Source organism: Podarcis liolepis (genome assembly GCF_965112155.1).
Source record: "Podarcis liolepis genome assembly, chromosome: 8".
NCBI lineage: Eukaryota > Metazoa > Chordata > Lepidosauria > Squamata > Lacertidae > Podarcis > Podarcis liolepis.
This window is the reverse complement of record NC_139560.1, coordinates 67,972,817-67,994,412: the sequence shown is the minus strand read 5'-3', so window position 1 is coordinate 67,994,412 and position 21,596 is coordinate 67,972,817. Positions and strand designations below refer to the sequence as shown.

Genomic DNA, 21,596 nt, shown 5'->3' with positions numbered 1-21,596 from the left:
AAGTGTGACTGGCCCAAGGTCACCCAGCAGCTGCATGTGGAGGAGCGGAGACGCGAACCTGGTTCCCCAGATTACGAGTCTACCACTCTTAACCACTACACCACACTGGCTCTCAGTTCAGGGCACAATTCAAAGTGTTGGTGCTGACTTTTGAAGCCCTAAATGGCTTTGGCCCTGTATACCTGAAGGAGTGTCTCCACCCCCATCAGCCCAAACCCTGAGGTCCAACTCTGAGGACCTTCTGGCAATTCCCTCATGCCAGGAAGATGATCCAGGCGAGGGGTGTAGCCAGGACGCACCGGGGCAAGCAGGGGATAGGGAAGGAAGTACTCACTGACAGAGGATGGTGAAGAGATAGAGGTCAGCGCACAGGAACGAGAGCAGCAGGACCCATCACCAGATGGCCCCTGTCCCCATAGACAAAGCAGGCTCTGGGGCAGAGGGAGCTGCAGGAAAGGCGCTCTAGTAAGCTGAGGCAGGCAAGGGCCCACAGACCAGCTCGCTAGCTGGCCAGGTGAGGCTTGCTAGCTCTGGAAGAAGGTTGTGATTCCTCAGCTGGAACAGGTGAAGGTCACCTGCCTCATCAAGCTCAGGTGCCGCAATCAGCAGGCGAAATGCAAAAGGTCAACAGAGCTGAGGTGCTGGGTTTGCTCAACTGCCCAAGTAGACAGATCTTGATTTGGATGCTCCTGGACTGTGTTTTGGGTTTGACCCCTGAACTGTATCCTGACTGCTGGACTTCAGACTTGGCATACTGACTTGCTGCCAGGTAGGCCAGGGGTTCGGGACAGCTGACTGCAAAAAGTGAAGTTACAGGGAACCAGGCAGAGGGCCTTCTTGGCTGTGGCACCCACCCTGTGGAACGCAACGGTCAGGGATGGTGGGAATTGCAGCTCCACAACATCTGGCACTGGTTTGTCTACCATGGACCTTCTGCGTGGAACAGGATCACTGAAGGAAGAACAGCTGAAAAATCAATAATAAGAACAAGACCCAGACCAAACCAATAGCCCCTCTTCCCTTCCCAAATGGCAACAGAAATGTTCTGTTGATCAGGCTACCAATGGATAGCCTGCAGCTCTTGAATGATGGATTTACAAAGTGATGGATGCTAATGAGATTAGCTTTCTTCAAGATTTGGTTTTGAGAGGTTGTCATGCACATGTCCATGCAAACGGCTCCGGTGCTTTTCTAAGCTTCGCAACTACAATTAAGGCGGCCCAACTTGATAGGATGCTTATCCACTCCCTGTGAAAGATGGAGAACGAGAGACCTGGCTTCCCTGTGCTTTCCAACTTTCTCCAATAATTGCCTTGGCCTTGGATTAAAGAATATTGTGTTTGGAGCTTGTTTACTTGCAGAACAAAGAGGCACATAATCCCACAACACAATCAAAGAAGACTGCTTAACTGGCAGAATTCTGCCAGCTTCCAGCGCTGGAGAAAATTCAGACAGGCAGCCCAAAGATTTCTGCCTGCTCCCACCCCGAGGAAATCCAGGAATAGCATAGCCAGTCAGACTTTCCATAGGGGACATGTAAAATAGCTCTGGAGAGGGTGTTTGCTAGTAACAGAGTTAATAAAGCGGTCAAGAGGGAGTCAGCTAAGGTCACTGGTCTTGCAACTAAGAACAAAGCCAATGGAATTAGAAAATTAATCTTATCACAGGAGTGGAGGCGAAACAGGGTGGAAACCAAAACCATCTTTCCCAATGCATGGTTAAAGCCAATAGGAAAAGATGCATCAATGTCATTGTTCATGTCAAACCTCTTATGTAGCCAGTACTATTTTTCTAGAAAAAGAGATGCTGGAGCATGCCATGTTTTCTTGCAACGGCAATGGCACCCACCCGAGAGGTGCGGGACCTGAGTTTAGGTGTATTCTGGCTCAAAAAAATGCTTTCCCCTATTTTGGATTTTTTTTTTATACACTAGTTTCCTCCAGACATCTTTGCCAGAAATCCAATTGGTTAGAACAAACACACACATTTACAAAAAGAAATATTTATTTTAGGTAGGAAATAGGATCTTCTTCAGGGTCCTATCTATTCAGGGCTGGATCTATGCTGATCTTAAAGAACATTATATTGAATAACGTTTAGAACGTTTAATGGCAGTTTTCCATTGCCGGCGGCTTGCTGCTCTGCAGCACCCTCTGGTGTCACATTTTAATAACGTATTTTTAATGTTACAAATGACGAGTGCCGATCCGCCCAAGGACACTCATAATGCCAGTATTCAAACACGTCAATTGCTTTATTATAATTTTGAATAGCTTGTGGTATTCTGCAGCTTGATATCAAGTGTTAACTGGAGAGATGGGTTAACAGCCACCATTTTAGAAGACTTTGTTCCAATTGCTTCATTGCTGTTCAGCGGCTTAAATAACATGGCAATGATCGCTCTCCCATGATAAAGTGATTGATGGTAACTGACAAGCAGATGGATGTCTGCATCCAGTTTTGCAGCGCTAACATTTCTACTGGGATGACTGGGTACCACAGCTGTAGTGACATGGCTTTAATGCCACAGAGCCAAGGGGCTAAAGCGGTACAGGATGAATCCCTTGCTGGCATGCTCCAATACTGGCAGCCGGCATGGCATGCATGTTTCATGGATTTTATATGTACTTTCTTTCTCAGAGCTATGGCAGGCTACTATTCCTACAGTCTCTATTCCTACAGATGACTCTGCCATCTGCTGTGATTGGTTAGGCGAACGTCCACTTATAATACAAACAGTATTTCCATAGATCGTATGTCCAAGACAGATTGAAATCATACAGTAGAGGCATTCCTTTGATTGTTTGAACTTGGGCCACCTGTTCATTTTAATAGCTGTGTCTTAAATTGGATTGTTTTATTGTGCATTTTGATTCGGGATATTTTAACGTCTGCGTAACAGATTTTTATACAGTGGTATCTCCAGTTGTGAACGGGATCCATTCTGGAGCTCCGGCTGCATTCCAAGGAATTCGCAACCGGAGATGCTTCTTCTGTGCATGTGCGCAGTGCGAAACCCAGAAAAATACTTCTGGGTTTGCCGCGTTCGCATCCTGAAAGATATGCAACCAGAGGTGTGCGTATCTAGAGGTACCACTGTACTTGGTAAATGGCTATTTTGGCTTTAAGCAGCACAAAATTTAAATAACAATACCCACAACTCGTTCATCGCAGCAAAAGCAAATGGGTCTAGACCAGGGGTCTGCAACCTTTAAGACAAAAAGAGCCACTTGGACCCATTTCCGAAGGGAAAAAAAACTGGGAGCCGCAAAACTCGTCATTATAAAAATAACTTTTTTGTCACTTTTTTATTATTTCTTTGTTTGACCCCTCAGAATTACTCCTCCTCATAGAAATAAACGTTAAATTAACAAGTTACCTTTTTTTGGTGTGTGTGTTCTTCACTCCCCTTCAAAACAGTGACCAGCGTACATGCCCCCTTTCAATGCAGTGACCAGCGTACATGCCCCTTACAATGTAGCGGGCGGGCGGGCGGGCGGGAAGGTGACGTTGGGACGGTGCGTGACTAACACACGCACCGCCCCATGCGATGTCACAGCCAGTACAGCGCCCGCCACAGTGGGGAGTGTTGGGGCGCACAATGCGCCTCCTCCCCTCACTAGTATCTGCCCCGGAGGTGTAAAAGAGCCACATGCGGCTCCGGAGCCGCGGGTTGCAGACCCCTGGTCTAGACACAGAAAGCAAGATAACCCAATACAGATGTGTTCTAAGACTCCTACTGCAACCCCCCCTTGTCTGCAAGCAGGTCCCATTGAACTCAATGAGGGCTGACTTCTGAGTATTCAGGTATAGGATCATGCCAACCTGCACTAAAACAAGAGCAAGTTGAGCTGAGGCACAAAAATGCTCCTACTGTCCAACGGGTGCATTGTGTACAAGCTGATGGCAAAGTGTTTATCTGAGCAACTACCCATGAAAGCATTAAAGGTAAAGGGACCCCTGACCATTAGGTCCAGTCCTGACTGACTCTGGGGTTGTGGCGCTTGTCTCGCTTTATTGGCTGAGGGAGCCGGCGTACAGCTTCCGGGTCATGTGGCCAGCATGACCAAGCCGCTTCTGGCAAACCAGAGCAGCGCACAGAAACAGTGTTTACCTTTCCGCTGGAGCGGTATCTATTTATCTACTAGCACTTCGTGCTTTCGAACTGCTAGGTTGGCAGGAGCTGGGACCGAGCAACGGGAGCTCAACCCGTCGCGGGGATTCGAACCGCCGACCTTCTGATCGGCAAGTCCTAGGCTCTGTGGTTTTAACCCACAACGCCACCCGCGTCCCTATGAAAGCATTAGGTGCAAAATATATACCATTTCTCAGCCTGCTGGCATTGTGAATTCCAGTATGCGATACGGCTTCCTAGGTTTGGTTACCAAGTGAAGTGGGATTCCAAATGCAAAAGCTTTTCATTCTCCGGAGCTTTAACAGCTTGCCAGTTCTACTTAAGAGGGCACATGTTGTCTCAGTGTAATGAACAGAGCTTGAATGGGGGGGAGGGGCTGGGTTTCAATCTCTGCTGAGATCTGCAGCTCCTTAAGGTAGCCTTAGGCAAGTCACTGTCCTTCAGCCTAACTTGGCTCACAAGGCTGTTGCTGAGATTCTGACAAATGAAATCTCTCTTTTGTCGTTGTGGTTCCTCCTCCTTTTATTTAAGCTTCAGTTTGAGCGGACAGAGAGAGTTCTTTTCAAGTGCATCCTATAAAATTAATCATAGAAAAAATAATCTGCAGCATCTTCTTTTAAAACAGGAATTAATTAATCTCTCGCTCGCACATACAACCCATATGTTTTTAAAGGTAGCAAAATTCAAGTTTTAGTCTCCTCCCATTATACACAAGCCTCTAAATTTGATCTTAACACATCAGAAGTGAGAAATAGGCACCAAAAGAAATTCTAAGCAAGCTGACCAGTCCAAGATTTGGTCCAGAAGCAGACTGTGGACAAAGGGCAATATTCTGTCGGCCTTGGGATTGCTCTCCTGTGCCTTTTGGGCCTAGTTACAGAGCCAGTTTATTTCCTTGTCACCCATTTGAATCTCTCTGGAAAAACTATACATAGCACTCATCTTCCAACATTGAAGCGGACCATATATTCAGTTTTTGGCAAGAGACTTGTGGTTGTGTCTCTTTCCCTCTTCTTTTAAATGGGGGGAGGGGAGGGAGACAAGGTACAATTCCAAAGAGTTGGTCAAGGCGCTGTTGCCTGTGGCATCGAGTTCTTTCGCTGTTTCTGGCAGCCAGTCTCATAACTCCACCTGTCACTCAGGGAGGTTGCAGTTTCCAAGGGTGCGGACCTCTCTACCCCATTCGTCACAAGGAATGGTGCTTAGCTTCTTCCCAAAGTGCTAGTCTCTTCGTAGTGAGCAGCTGAGCCACTCCACTCAAAAGCAGCAGGAAGATGGTAAAAGACATGGCAACGACGTAATGGCTAATGCTGCAACAGAGAGAAAATTATGGGTGAGACAGCAACAGATTTTAAATCAACAAGAGGAAACAAAGTTTACCGACAACATTAGAGGGACACAATACTGGTCGCTCTCCTAAACAGGATGTTCAATCATTAGCATCTGTTTATTAGCTGCACTCATCACTGGCCATAGCAATACAGACTTTCCCTGGATAGCTCAGTTGGCTAGAGCGTGGTGCTGATAACACCAAGGCTGCAGGTTCGATCCCCGTACGGGACAGCTGCATATTCCTGCATTGCAGGAGACTAAACACAGTTCCTTGAAATAGGTGGTCATTAATGGGAAAAGTTGGAATACTGACCAGAATGAAGAAGAACATTAGCTTCTTGAGATGCAGATTCAGCCAAGAACTTTACGAACTGCACTAACTTTTCTTGTGTTCTCGTTTTGTAAGTACGTTTAGCTAGCGATGCTTTACAATGTTTTTATTTTCCTGTCTGAAACCCTGTAAGAGATGTGCCTACTTTTAGGTATGTTTAATCTTGTTTTTTAAATAAATCTTTAAAAAGGATTTTCCTATTTTGTTCTGTGTGCCTTTCGTGGGGGAAGTCTGAATCCAAAGTCTGACCACTTAGCCTCCTAGTGAACCTGTTGAATTTCTGCCTGCAAATTGTGGTGCAGCAATTGCAGGGTGGGGCAGCTGGTAACACTGAAGAGTAACCATCTCCCTTGGGTTATTCTTCTGGGCTCTCCCCAGACAAGGGAGTGGTGGCGGCATCTACCCTTCTGTTGTGTTTTGTCCTGAAAAATAAAGCAGTAATTAGGCCCACCTCTCTCTCTCAGCCTGGTCCTGCTGGACTGGAGGACAGGTGAGGAAACTGGGGGCGTGGGCCAACATTACTACATGGTAGCTCCAACATTACTACATTATAGCTCCAATATTATTAGTTAGGACGCTTGGTGGCCTCATGAGAGTTGATTCGAATCGCTGGCAAACTAATCAAGCATGAGAAGAACTCTCTAGCTGAACTTTTAGCCGATGAGCCGCATTGTTCTTTAAGAAAACTATGGAGCTCCCTCCCTCCCCTCAGTTACAGCTAAAAAGAAACAGCCCATAGAACTGCTAGCTGCTGCCACTACCTGCTGCTGCCACCACTCCAATTCCACAGAGAAGGTGCAAGTTCAGAGGCTGATAATATTCAACCTGGTTTGTCAAAGTGCAGAAGGCATTGCTTGAACAGCCTGGTCAGCACCCTTTGGACTTTGCAGTTCACAGGAATGCTTACAATGAACTGATAACGTGAGCCTGTCTTGGGAGAAAAAGCTAATCTTGCAACCCAGCTGGTTAGGCTGAATTCTCTCTCCCCCCCCCCCCCAATGGCTTAAAAGAGAATTGTTGCTGGATTTTTGTTTAAAGCTTTCAGTGGAGTTTTATCCTCAGAATTGCATCTTAGCCTTCATCACCTCCCCAAAGCACAAGCTGCCAACCGGGGGGGGGGGGGGAGGAGCACAACTCTTTACATTTACAAATCAAGGGTTTTTGGTGTTTTTTTTTGGTGTGTGTGTGTTTTTGTTTGTTTTAAAAAATGCAGATCCTTTGATGAATATTCTAATTAGTGTTTTTATCCTTTGAGAACTTGGATGAAATTTTAATTACTTTGAATAATTAAAAGGAGTTCATGACTTCATAGTTTGTTCGCTCATATGGCGCCAGAAGTTCAGACTACACAGCTCTAGAGAATCTACTCAGTCAATGGAAAATATCTGTTGTCTTCAGGAGAATTCAGTTAAATGCCAGGCACACCACTGAGACTCCCAAGTCCAATAACAAATAGCTATTCTACTCATAATTGACTGTGTTGATTATTCGGCGTTTAGCATTGAAATGGACCCAGAAAGTAGTAATTGAGGTTTATTACTTTAAATCATAAATTAAACAACTCCACCCTTTCTCGTTCATTCCATCTTATGTCTAGAACTCTATTCCAGAACTGCAGAAAATACCTCTCCATCTGATTTAAAGCGATTCCACCTAGCACTGCAGTTCTGTGAAACACAGCCCATGCTAATCAGGACATATAGACACATCTGGAGAGACTTTCTGTGAATTAAAAGTGGCTGCATGGGGGCAGAGGGAAAGGGAAAGACTGGTTGTGAAACCTGCTTTCCTTTTTTTGCAAGCGCTGGAAGCAAGTCAATCGTGCTTAACGGCTAAATTTGCCAAAACGAAACACAAAATTGAAAACTGTAGCAGGAAATGCTAAAAAGACAACGGATGTCAGAGATGGACCACAAGCTGAAGCAAACATCTATTAAAATTTGTTAAACCTGCCACGCTAGTTGTGAGAAATTGTGGTGCGCTATAGATTCAAGTGTTCAATTTATCCAACTGTCTTTACAAAGAGAGATGGCGTTAACAGTGAAAGTAAGATGCCAGTAGACTTTATGCTGATCCAAACTGTAAGAATCTTGGGCCTCCCAAATGAATTGAGAGAATAGGTTTCTTCTGTTAATGGTAATTTTAAATTTGTGAAAATCTATTGCCGGTATCCACCTTTTACCGAGAGCATCAATTCTGAACCTTAAAAGAGGAAGAGAACTATTTGGAATGGCAAATAACTGCATTCGAGAATAGGGATTGAATCTGGGCTGCATATATACAAAGCGTTCGTTCTACGACTGAGATATAGCTGCTTAACAGAGTCTGGACAATACATTACCCTCCTGCTAATTAAAGCTTGCAAATGGAGCTGCTAACCAGGACAAAGCACCCAGCGTGATTTTGAGGTTGCTCACATTAAGTCAGGACTGCAGGATGAGCATCAGTGGAATTTGAGAAGGCTGGTTACTGCATCACGGAACCACCTTTCTTAAAAGTTTAAACGCCTTCCGATTCCCATGGTGGGATTCCTCATTCAAAAGATACAAATGAAACACCATTTTAGACTTTTAGATATTAAGTCTTCAGGGTTGTTAGTTCACATGAAACCAGAAGCTTGAATTATGCAGTCAGTTAGGCACTGACTCTCTTTCTGGAGTGAGAATTTCACTTGGGTTCAATGCAAGATGGCCACCTTCATCCCACCAAAGACAAAATGGACACCTGGCTCACAAAGTTGGGAAAGTAAGAGGCTGTTGGAGATGGCACTGCACTGCTTGTGTACTACAGAGCACACAAATTGGGACATTTTATATGTCACACTGGTGACATGGGAGATACTTCCCCATAGGTTTATCCTACAGGCCCAAACTAGCATTTAAAAGCTAGCAACCACATATGTGTGGCCACTTTTATAGGAAACAGGGCCGGATTTAGGTTTGATGAGGCCCTAAGCTACTGATGGTAATGGAGCCCTTTATATGTCCAGCTGTCCTTTGTCAACAACAAATTGTCACTGTTTTTTGTGTTGAATATATGCTGTAATGGTAATTTATGGACCTAATAGGTATCTAAAGCTATTTGTACATATGTATTTTATAAAAGTAAGTGTTGAACTGAAATACAATTAAGAAGTATATTAATGGGGGGATTGGGGGGGCAAAAGAGTGGGGCCCTAAGCTATCGCTTGTTTATCTTATACATAAATCCGACAATGCTGGAAAGACCCATACAACTTGTTACCCCCTATGTGGGTTCATCCAAGCACACCCCATAGCACTAGTGTAACATTTTAAGGACACCTTAGTAAGCCATAACCTCCTTAAATTTGGTGGTGGGGAACCCCCAAGATGTGGCTTTCACATTTTTTGTTATCTTCTCATTACAAAAAAGGATGGACATTAAAAAGCTGTTTCTGGACGCCTACAGAAGATGCTCTGGAAATACAGCACTACTGCTAGGTGCCAGATAGAGGCTGGAGCCAGACTCTGTCGTGTTTAGATTAGACCTGATCCTACTCAGCTGTCTAGATCCAACCCATCATTCGCGCAACAGGTTTTAATTCTGATAATGAACAAAAAGTTTTTACTGTCTGACAAAAGGAACGCAAGGGAAGAGAGAGGAAGAAAAAGACAATAAGGACAAGATTAAATGTCTATGCAAAAAAAGTTGTGGACACGCATAGAAGAACGGGGAACTTTACAAATCGTGCATGCTGCAAAGAGGAGAATGAAACTTGTAAGTAACTGCTTTGAAATGAAATAAGAGAACAAAAACAGCTGAGCCACCTGAAAAGCCCCTGCAATGTGGTTTAAGAAAGTATGTTCAAAGGGGAAGTGAGAAAGCCTGTGTAATACTCATTGGATTTCAGCCTTCTCAGTGGGCCAGAATGTTGACATAACTACTCCTATATAAAGCGGCTGCAGAAAAGAGGGAAGTAAATCAGCCCTAACACAAAAATATTTTTTAAAAAGCCAGGAGTGGAAGAGTTGACGTGCCCTCTGTTGCAATGGAAACAAGTCGGATTAGGGCCAATGAACCAAAAATGAATCCTGACAACATGAAGGTGCTCTGGCTTAATGGCTCCCACATCCAGGAAAAATGAAGGAAGCCTGTTCTGGATGGAGGTGCGCCCCCTTAAATGATCAGGTCTGTAATCTAGGGGTAGCAGCCCTGGATTTCAGGCAGTCACTTGAAGCCCAAGTGGTTTCAGTGTCGTGAAGTGCCCTTTTCCAGCTCTGGCTGTTATTGGGCAGGAATAGCCTGGTTATTAATAGCCATGCCCAAGTGATGGGACACTTGGACTTCTTATAGAAAAAACCTGCTCCTTTTCCCTTATGGGGTATCCCAGAGCCAGTATAGAGTCCTTCAGAGGGTTCCCTATCGGAAGGAGAAAATAACAGAGGCCAACCTGAGAATATTGAGAAGCAAAGCAGCTAGTAAGTCTGATCTTTATTAACTGTTGCAACAGGGTCCTCACTCACCACATGCAGGAGGGGAGAGGGACCCAGAACAATGGTGTGCAAGCCCTTATATAGACTTTTGAAATTGCCCGCCCCGTAGCTCAAGACCACCCCAAAAAACATCATACATACATCACAGAAGGAGGCAGTCTGCCAGGATATCTGTTAATGGTCACTGATTGCTTTACCTGGGCAGCTTGGGCATTCTTTTGTGATGGTAAATACTTTTATTATTATTAATAATAATAATAATAATAATAATAATAATAATAATAATAATAATAAATTATTTATACCCCACCCACCTTGCTGATTTTCCCCATCGAGTGTTAAAAACAATACAGCATTAAATATTTAAAATTTCCCTAAACAGGGCTGCCTTCAGATGTCTTTTAAAAATAGGATAGCTGCTTATTTCCTTGACATCTCATGGGAGGGCGTTCTACAGGGCGGGTGCCACTACTGAGAAGGCCCTCTGTCTGGTTCCTGAATCCAGGTCACAGGCTCACCCTATTCATACACAAATACGCCCTTAAGACAGTTAAGCAAAAGACAATGGAGAGGCTTTCCAATTTGCTTCCTCTTTGCAGATAAATATTTGAGGTCAGAATGGTTTGGGAGAGTCAAAATGGCTTCAGGATTGTTCTCCTGTACTCTTTCATGCACGTGGTTTATATACTTATGTATGTGTTTGCCTTGTACATTTAAGAATGTTTATTTAGGGCTAAAGTATCGGAGTATTGAAATACTTTGGCCACCTCATGAGAAGAGAAGACTCCCTGGAAAAGACCCTGATGTTGGGAAAGATGGAGGGCACAAGGAGAAGGGGAAGACCGAGACCGAGATGGTTGGACAGTGTTCTCAAAGCTACCAACATGAGTTTGACCAAACTGCGGGAGGCAGTGGAAGACAGGAGTGTCTGGCGTGCTCTGGTCCATGGGGGCATGAAGAGTCGGACAAGTCTAAACGACTAAACAACAACAACAATGTAGGTCTACTCTTGAAGATAGTTTGAAGACTGCAAAACTGCTGCTGATAAGCTTTCTGCCCAGGACCACGTTACATTTGTCCCTAAAGATCTGCACTGGCCGCCTGATCACCACTAAGATCAATGCAAGGTGTAGGTTTTGAAGTCTTAACCCCTGAGTTGCTTAGGACCATACTCCTGTTGTTTACAACACCCCACTCCATGAGATCAGAAGAGTTGTGACCCACCAGAGGGTCTTCTTGGCACTAGAACGTCAACTTTAAAGCCTTGGTTGGCACCCATATTATCTGTCTTTTGGTGCTAGCTGCAGATGTTTATATTATGCTAGGCACTTCAAGGATTTTTTTTATAGGGCTTGTGCTGGAACAGATGGGGAGATATACTGTATTGTTTTACTTTTTTAATTGGATGCATCTTCTCTGGCTTTTATTGTATCCTGAATTGTCACCTGCACCAAGGTCATTTTGATGAAAGGCAGGATGGATGGATAAGTATTAGAAGTTTTTGGAGTAAACATTACGGAGGGAGGAGTGACTACTAAAAACACTGCACTGAATGGGAAAAGTAGGTAACGGGTTAAGGAAATGGGGCAACAAAACACACAATCAATGACTCCAAATAAGAAATGACCAGTAAACAACAAACCTCACTTTGCTTTCTCCAACGTCCCACCTTCAAAACTGCCATCAAACAAAACTCTTGTAAGAGCTGTTGCACATATCATCTGATGACGATCTACAGCTAAAAGCACGAATTGGTTCCAGTGGAAAATGCTGCATTTGCAGAAATGCCTGCAGGAGAACTCAGCCTGTAGAGCATGAGAGTCTGGATCTCAAAATTGTGGGTTCAAGACCCACATTGGGCAAAGAGATTCCTGTATTGAACTGGATGACCTTCATGGTTCCTTCTTGCAATTCTACAATTTCTTATGACATGTGATCATTCAAAAGTGAGTGGCAGAACTCCCGCTGCCTTATAACACCTTGGATGGTGGTAACCTTGGTGTGGTTTGCAGTGAAATTGCTCTCCCTTTTCTCTGCCACAGGATGCGTATGTGTTATTGGTGGTGCTAGTCAGGCTTTCTCTCTAAGTGAGAAGTCAGACCTCTTTTGGGGGGATGTGGGAGGCAGCTGAGTGGAGTACAGGTGAGTGCTGGCTTGGCACCAGCTGCCTGAAACTAAATCTGTCCCTGGGATAGCTCAGTTGGTAGAGCAGGAAGAAGAGGAGGAGGAGGAGGAGGAGGAGGAGGAGGAGGAGTTTGGATTTGATATCCCGCTTTATCACTACCCGAAGGAGTCTCAAAGCGGCTAACAATCTCCTTTCCCTTCCTCCCCCACAACAAACACTCTGTGAGGTGAGTGAGGCTGCGAGACTTCAAAGAAGTGTGACTGGCCCAAGGTCACCCAGCAGCTGCATATGGAGGAGCGGAGACGCGAACCCGGTTCACCAGATTACGAGTCTACCGCTCTTAACCACTACACCACACTGGCTCTCTTAATCTCAGGTTTGTGGGTTTGAGCCCCACGTTGGGCAAAAAGATTCCTGCATTGCACTAGGTGACCCTTGTGGTCCCTTCCAACTCTACAATTCTATGATTTCTATGAGATGTGATCATTCTGTCGGCAGCGTTTAATCTGCAACGGCTCACTCACACACCCGACTCATCACTTAATGGTGCAGCCATCAGTGGGTGAACAGTGTGAACCAGTACCAATGCATCTGGAAAGGACTGGAGTGAGGGAGTCACAGGTACTGTGTGGCACTCGTTCCTCCCTTATATGCTGCTCTAGATTTAGTTACACACACACACACACACACACACACACACACACAATGTTCAGCAAAAACGCTGCTGAAGGAAAGAAATCATGCTACAAATAGAATGCAATTAAAAGCAATTCCTACTCCATTTGTTATCACATAATGGCAGCCTGCCAATATATCCGAGGCTATCAGCAACCAGTACCGCAATGCCTGCAGGCAGCTTTGCTTGGAAAATTAGTTTTCATGCAGGAGTAGCACTGTAATTTTAAAGGGAAACAAAAAGCCACGTTTGCTGAACAAAAAGGCAGTATCTAGTTATAACAGCTTGGCAAGGTTTGATTTCCTTTTATGTTGTACATCTGACGGGGTTCACAATTATAATAACGTCCAATATACAACTTCTTCTTCCTTGGCTGAAGGTCAGTAATAACGTATATATAATTCAGTGGGGTTGAACTTGCTGGAAAGATATGACTATGGGATAGGAAGACACTGAATGGAGGAATTCTTTTTTGCCTTCCATTATGTGCAGAAAAAACCCCACCCCACCCTCAAACCTTTGCCTATGTCATAAAGGCATCGTGTTCATTATCACTGGCTGATACTGGCAAGTTTGGGGAAACATACAACATGGTGAGAACAGGCAGTATATCAGTTTTACTACATATTACAGAGGAGAAATCGCTACGAGACAGCTCCATATTTATGGGGATATGTACTTCTGTCCTTATATCTGAAGAGGCAGTTGAGAATTTATGGTTTTTTGGGGGTGGATTTGCATTGGCTTGGCTGCTGTACTCAGCTGTACCACTAAGATTGGTAGCAAGGTATGGTATCACTTAACATCCCCATCTATGAACTGTGAGAAGCAGAAAAAAATGGCAGGCTTGTTAAGTAATAAGAGAAATATATTGCAGATCATAAATGCCGCAATAATACACTGTATAAAATATAATAAGGAAGTAGTGAGATCATTAGCTGTTCTGGAAAATTCACCACACACATAATCGCTGGATTCCCCACCCCCACCCCCTTTTTAACAAACACTGACCTTTTGCCAACCGCCAAATAAAATTATGGCAGGAAAGAATCTTTCTGAAAGAGTATCTGTTGTTTTCTGGGCTTAGACCAGTTTCCTGAAATGGCTTCACTGAATAAAATAATTATATGGCACCTTAAGAAAAGTGTTTTGAGGAGAATGGTCCAAAGTGTTTCGTAGTTGAAGGATGTGCGCCAAAGTCACTGCCAACTGATAAATAACTCAAAAGGCGTGGAGCAGGTGATATAAGATGGCCTGACTAGAAATAACTTCTATATACTGTCCTCCATGTCCTGGACCCAACTAAATGACCGCTGATGCCGGGGCTGTGGGCATCTCCCTCAGGGCAAAACACTTCTGGGAGAAAGTGAACAAGGTTGAAGAAGGTACTGATGGAAGAAGGAGAGGGAACTGCACAATTTTTGAAAATGAAACTATTTACCACTTATTTTACCATACTTGATCGTGAACAACACACTCCGCATCCAACTAATATTTTCTGTTTTTACTTATTGGGGGTGGGGTATCAATTCCCAGAACCAGAAGCCTTGTGAACATTCAGCAAACTCCTCTCTGTGAACTTAAAAAAACCAAACTGGAAGCTCTTAAGCTGGGGAGAAGTGGCGATATTAAAAATGGTATTTACTTTAAGACAATGACTGAAGGGGAATAATGGAAATAAAAATTCTCAAGATGACCTGGGCTGAGAAGGGACATCAGGCAAAGTGTTTCACAGCAGTTAAACACTAAACAACTTAACAAGGCAAGAAACGGACCCTAATAAATAAAATATATCTCTATCAACATTTATAGGCAAGGAAGGGAGATGGTAGAAGCAGGGAGATGGTAGAAGAAACTTGCCTTGATTGATCTGTAGACAGCATTTAACTATAGGGATTGAACTAAGAAATACACAGCTTAATCGTTGGGTTTATTTTAGAGGCAGTTTTACAGCTAAAGAGGAAGAAAAGGCAGTGCAGGAGGAGAGGTGGGGAAAGCAAATGCTTTGTACCTTGTTCCAATATCCAGCCAGCTTCCATAATCTTTAACCAGAAAGAAGAAGTGCTAAGGTGAGAGAGAAAAACAAAGAACACCATGTTGTTTGGTAAATAAACGTTGCACAATGAGAATCACAAGACTCAAACACATGTTTCAGGCGTTCATTTGGGGGCATTTAATTCTTGAAGTAAAAGGTGACCTGGCTTCATCAGAGAATGTTTAACCGAACAACAAACAGGAAAGGATACAAGCAATTAAGGAAGTGGACTTGAAGAGGAGAGGGCTAGGTTCAAATTCCTGCTGTGCTATGAACTCTCTGAGCCAAGGTACAGTGGTACCTCCAGTTACAAACTTAAATCTGTTCGGGAGGTCCGTTCGTAACCAGAAACCGTTCTCAACCTGAGGCGCGCTTTCGCTAATGGCGCCTCCTGCTGCGCATGTGCCTCCGGCGTGCGATTTCCTCTCGCATCCTGGGGCAAAGGTCGCAACCACGAGCAAATACTTCTGGGTTAGCAGAGCTCATAACCCGATGCGTGCGTAACCAGAAGCGTTCATAACCAGAGGTACCACTGTAATTGTTACAGAGTATGTATGGCTATTGCTGAGAGCAGCAACCTTGTGGTCTCTTCCCTGTACAGTGGTGCCTCGCAAGACGAAAATAATCCGTTCCGCGAGTCTCTTCATCTAGCGGTTTTTTCGTCTTGTGAAGCAACCCTATTAGCGGCTTAGCGGATTAGCGCTATTAGCGGTTTAGCGGCTATTAAAGGCTTAGCGGCTTAGCGGCTAAAAGGCTATTAGCGGCTTAGCGGCTTCGAAAAAGGGGGGAGTGGAAAAAAATCGGAACACTTGCAAGACGTTTTCGTCTTGCGAAGCAAGCCCATAGGGAAATTTGTCTTGCGAAGCAGCTCAAAAACGGAAAACCCTTTCGTCTAGCGGGTTTTCCATCTTGCGAGGCATTCGTCTTGTGGGGCACCACTGTACCTCCCTAGCAATGTCTAGAAAGAAAGTGGGGAAGCCCACAATGTGATCACACCCAGGTTCTCCAACCCAATTTGTTGGTTGCAGCTTGCAGAGGTGGGAATGTGTCGTGCATCATGTTCTAAATGGTTACTGGTTATACCAATAATGTAAAACCCTATGCACACTTAAGGAACTACCCAAAGTCATGGCATACAGTGCGATCTGCCACATCTCCTGCAGCAGCACTAGGGGAAGAAGCAAAGACTGCTCTGTTTGCAAGGCTGTAGAGATGGACTCCCATCAACGGCTGCAAATATCTTGCAATAATGTCTCTCCATTTAGAGAACACCGTTCAAGGCAATTTACAACATAAAAATATAGTAGGGCACTAAAAAGACACCATGAGAACAAAACGATAAAATTATTTACATCTCTTACAATTAATTACACTTTGCACGCGGCAAATTCCGAGAGGCAAACGTTGTTAACTGTGACGCGAAACCATTTCTCAACTCTGAGCCAGGCCTCTGGGCTGCAGAGTCGTTTTCTAACTGCCAAACGGACGTTTCTGCAATTCCTCCCACAAAACAACAACACAATAAATATCCCGTTCTGAATTGGCAATATATGAAGGAGTAATTGCCTTGGTTTTAGCAGTGTGTAGTTTGGGCCTTGGAAAACACCTGAACTGATTCAGGTCAGGCAATTTCCCCATGCAATTCTGGCAATTTATTTATTATGACGGAGAGAGAAAACATCTCAGAATGGGACCCAGACTGGAAATGCAGATTTATTTTTTTCTTTAACACTCCCCCCTTCCTAATCACATTCATTGACTACTCTATAATTAAAATTATGACTGCCGTGGATGTCTAGCACTTAGACACATTTCTCCGATGGCAGCAGCTCCATGAAGTAAGTGACACGACAAAAGCAGGAGGTGTTGTGACATAACAAAAGCAGAAGGTGGTGTCACTTCAAGTAAGTCCTCAGGGAAGGGTAAGAGATGTGGGAAGCAAAATCTCAGAAGAACAGCAGGCCTTTCCCCTTACTGCTTTAGAGACACATCCCTTCGAGCCATGTCATAAAGTGTAAATTGCGCTACAGCCAACAAAAATGGCTTTCGGGGAAGAGATGCGTGACATTTCCTCCCCTTTCTCTATTAAAAAAAGAGAGCAATTTCGATTTTAATAAACTGTGGTTCTGAAATTATAGGATGGATACTGAAATATGCTCTTCCCCCATGCTTAACTTGTGTGTGTGTGTGTGTGTGTGTGTGCGCGCCCGCATGTTTGTGTCCCTTCCTGTCTGGTAATTCAGGCATCTCTCTTGAAAAATTAAGGCAGACCATGACATATTTTTCTTTTGTTCTGAAGGGAAGAAAAGGAAGAAAAATTAAACTGGGCACCCAGGTGCATCTAGCATTCCCTTTTCACTCACAGGCTTGAACATTCACTATGAAATACATGAAAACCAAGCACCGCTAACTTAAAAATAGCTCTGCGGAAGAACCGAAGTAATAAAGATGATGTCTCTTCTGATGCATTCATTAGATGATGTACAAAGGATTGTGAAAAGGGGGTTCGTGGGGGAGGGAGGGATTTCCATCTGCAATTTATGTGGGGTTTCAATTCAGTTCCCTGCCCTAGTTCCAGAAACTTTGAAGTCTGAAACTAATTCAGATTTCTCTTGATTGAATTAGCAGAGCTCTCTGGGTTTTGATCTTATTTGTACAGAATGTCCGACAGTAGCTTACCAAAGCCATGATGTCTGAAATCACAAGAACAATGAGAAAAAGCCTGGAGGGGGGAAAAGAGAGAGAGAGAGTGTGTGTCAGAGGAAGACCATAATTCATAGTTCAACAGTGCAACAACAAAGCTTCGTAGAATCCCAATAATATGACAAAAAGTGTTACAGAGGTACAGTTCAGTTCTCCTTTCACTTGTTTTCTTGGAATTATGTGTCTTAGGTTACCAGGGATCTACATATCCTGGGCTAATGAAGGAGGAGGGATCAACATTCTGTATTAAGGCAAGCTTAAAAGGAAGGCCATTTCCCTACAATTGCTCACAGAGCGAATTATGTGGAAGCCTTTGTTATTCTATTTAACAGCAGGATTGATCAGTCACCTTTCAGGACAGAGCCTTCTCAAGGTAGCTTCTAGAAATGTAATACAACACTGAGGGCATAGTGAGTTTAAAAGAAAAAAAGAAACCACAATAATTATTGAATTTTTCGTTCTGTATCTGCTGCTCACGAGGAACGGAAGAGAACTGAGAGCTTAGCTGGTGGCCCTACTAAGCTTCTCTGTATTTCCAACATGTCACAAAGCACTGCTCACATGTTTTTCAAGGTTTATTCCTGCCCCCCTAGTAATATCTTACATTTCCTCCAAGGAGCTCAAGGCTGTGTGAATCGTTTTCTCCCTCACTACCTGCCACATTTAATGCTCGCAAAAGCCCTCCTGTGAGGTAAGAAATGGGGTTTTCCTATTCTGTGTCCAACATTCGAATCCAACCTTTGCTAGCCAGGTGCCTTCCAGCTGTGGTGGCTGTGGATGATAGGAATTGTAGTCCGAAAGGTCTAACCACTCGCCACACCTGCTGTGAAGGTGATTTCCACAGCTTTAGGGATTAGAAACCTGTATGTTGAAAGCAAAGCTCCTCTTACAAAGCTGAGTTCTGTGGCCATTACCAAATCAGTTACTTTGGGCAAAACAAAACCCCATCCTGGCTGCCATGATGTATTATACCAAATAAGCCCAAGACATTTTATTTTATTGCTGCAGCTTTAGGCTTATATCGTTAAAAACGTGGTTGAGCTTAGCTGGAAGTTGATAATTCCAGGTAGGTAAGTGCGTGTAATAAGGGCTGTATTAAGTTAGGAAATGAATACAGGAATCCAGCCTAAGGTAGCAGAAGAAATGTTAGGCTTGAACTAGGGATATTTAGCTCAAAATCCCCAATAAAGCTTGTGAAGCGTATTGGGTCACCTTGGGATAAGTTCCTATCTCTTGGCCTAAGCTGGCCTACCTCATTATATATTTTGTGGTTTTATATTTTGATTTTGTTCTGTGAACTGCCCTGAGATCTCCGGGTATAGGGCAGTATATAAATTCAATTAATAATAATAATAATGATGATGATGATGAAGAAGAAGTTGTGAGGCTATAGGTATTTAGAGGAGCGGGGGAGTCCTATCTATACTGCCCAGAGTTCCTTGGAAGATACAAATGTGATGGCAAAAAGTTAATATTAGAAATGCTTTAGAGCAACGCTTTGCATTATTTTGCCTGACTTCAGGCCCTGTGTACCTGAAGTCAGCCCAGATACTGAGGTCCAGCTCTGAGATTCTTCTGGCGGTTCCCTCGCTGCGGGAAGTGAAGCTACAGGGAACCAGGCAGAGGGCCTTCTCAGTAGTGGTACCCACCCCTGTAGCAATGCCCTCCCATCAGATGTCAAGGAGATGAGTAACTATATAACCTTTAGAAGACATTATGTTTTTAGATATGCTGACATGGATGGCGCTGTGGTCTAAACCACAGAGCCTAGGGCTTGCTGATCAGAAGGTTGGCGGTTCAAATCCCCACGACGGGGTGAGCTCCCGTTGCTCGGTCCCTGCTCCTGCCAACCTAGCAGTTCGAAAGCACATCAAAGTGCAAGTAGATAAATAGGTACCGCTCTGGCGGGAAGGTAAACGGCGTTTCCATGCGCTGCTCTAGTTCGCCAGAAGCGCCTAAATCATGCTGGCCACATGACCCAGAAGCTGTACGCGGGCTCCCTCAGCCAGTAAAGCGAGATGAGCGCCACAACCCCAGAGTCAGCCACGACTGGACCTAATGGTCTGGGGTCCCTTTACCTTTACCTAAGCCATCCAGAAAGGCTGGGGAAACCCAGCCAGATGGGCAGGGTATAAATAATAAAATTATGGTGATGCTGCTGCTAATGATGATCTGAAGGCATCCCTGCATAGGGATGCTTTTTAATGCTTTGTTATGTTTTTATATATGCTGGAAGCTGCCCAGAGTGGCTGGGGCAACCCAGTCAGAAGGGTAGGGTACAAATAATAAAATTATTATTATTATTGACTTTCAGGTCTCTCATTTGCAACTGAAAATGACTCTAGTGGTTCAACCTATAAGCAACTGAACCAGAGCCCTTGCAAATCCTCTCAGAAAGGACTCTTGGCTGCAGCCTCCCTACCACTCAGGGAGACAAGCTCTTGTTCACAACTCTAATATTTCCCAAGAGAACCAAGGCAGTTCTTAATGGCCTCCCTAAACCTTTTCATTTTTATTTGTTCCAGGTTGATAAGGCAGCCACTCTCTTTTGTGCCCCAATAACTGATAGAGACACTCTCCACCAAGTTCACGAATGGCTGAGTGTTGAGTTCCACTTAGCCTCGAGGCACAAGAAACTAGTTATCCAAGTCTTTGGTATACGAGATCATTTGTGTTTGGGAAAGCACATTTCAGGGAACGAAATGGACTATGAACAAGCAAAGTGAAATACAGCTAAAGACTTTTTCATTATCTTTATTTTTCATTAAGTGATTGAAATATTAGGCCACATGAACGCCGCTCTAAATTGCTAATGACTGGCTCTGCCAGCGACTTGCACTGAAACAACGCTGCAAACAGCTGACCTAGTAGCAGGGAGATGGGCCATTAACTGTAATAATAATTTAATTGTAAAGAATTATAATTAGAAGTGTGCTATCAGTTACAGTGTGAAATTTCATTAAAATGTGCTATTCCATAGCACAGAGCAAGACTATTACGGTGGCTTCTAACAAATGATCCCCCTCCGAGAAAAAAGCAGAATCTGGTCACGTGATCCAAGCGTCAGCTTGGTAAATTAATTATACCTTACAAGATCATTATAAATTTGACAAATCCAGTTCCTGCAGATTAGCTTACAAGCTTAGTTGGCTTTGCAAAGCAGATGCACAGCTGGATATCACCATGTCATTAAAATTACTAGCAAAACTTTTAACAGTGACCCCATAGAGGTATGGGATGCGGGTGGTGCTGTGGGTTAAACCACAGAGCCTAGGACTTGCAGATCAGAAGGTCGGCGGTTCAAATCCCCGCGATGGGGTGAGCTCCTGTTGCTCGGTCCCAGCTCCTGCCCACCTAGCAGTTTGAAAGCACGTCAAAGTGCAAGTAGATAAATAGGTACCGCTCCGGCGGGAAGGTAAACGGCGTTTCCGTGCACTGCTCTGGTTCGCCAGAAGCGGCTTAGTCACGCTGGCCACATGACCTGGAAGCTGTACACCGGCTCCCTCGGCCAGTAAAGCGAGATGAGCGCCACAACCCCAGAGTCGGTCACGACTGGACCAAATGGTCAGGGGTCCCTTTACCTTTACTTTACATAGAGGCAAATACATATACCCATCAACTAATAGGGCAGTCTGGAGTGGAGTCCCTAAGGTGGTTGGATGGGGCTGTGTAGCCTTCTTCAGCAACTCCTGCCAAATGTATTGTTCTGCTCTCCTTTGGACCACATCGATAGGGCCAAGGGGGTGGGTGGGTCTTGTCATCTGGGCAGCCCAATACCTGCATACACACTGGCCAGGTTCTTGTG

The 21,596-nt window shown here is 44.3% G+C and overlaps 1 protein-coding gene across 4 annotated transcripts in view; it reads right to left on the bottom strand.

Annotated features, from left to right (window-relative positions):
- Positions 1–2,238: 2,238 nt before the first annotated feature.
- Positions 2,239–21,596, bottom strand: part of PIGN (phosphatidylinositol glycan anchor biosynthesis class N) — an 86,618-nt gene continuing 67,260 nt past the window's right edge. For 2 of the 4 annotated variants that reach the window (XM_083519140.1, XM_083519139.1), the window contains 5 exons: positions 17,768–17,810; positions 15,065–15,117; positions 4,285–5,445; positions 3,621–3,927; positions 2,239–3,258 (listed from right to left, as the gene is read on the bottom strand). In XM_083519140.1, the coding sequence (XP_083375266.1) occupies positions 5,322–5,445; positions 15,065–15,117; positions 17,768–17,810 (220 nt within the window). In that variant the 3' untranslated portion in view covers positions 2,239–3,258; positions 3,621–3,927; positions 4,285–5,321. Of the gene's footprint in view, positions 3,293–3,620; positions 3,928–4,284; positions 5,446–15,064; positions 15,118–17,767; positions 17,811–21,596 lie in introns of all 4 variants that reach the window. The other 2 variants (XM_083519137.1, XM_083519138.1) reach the window with 1 other exon arrangement.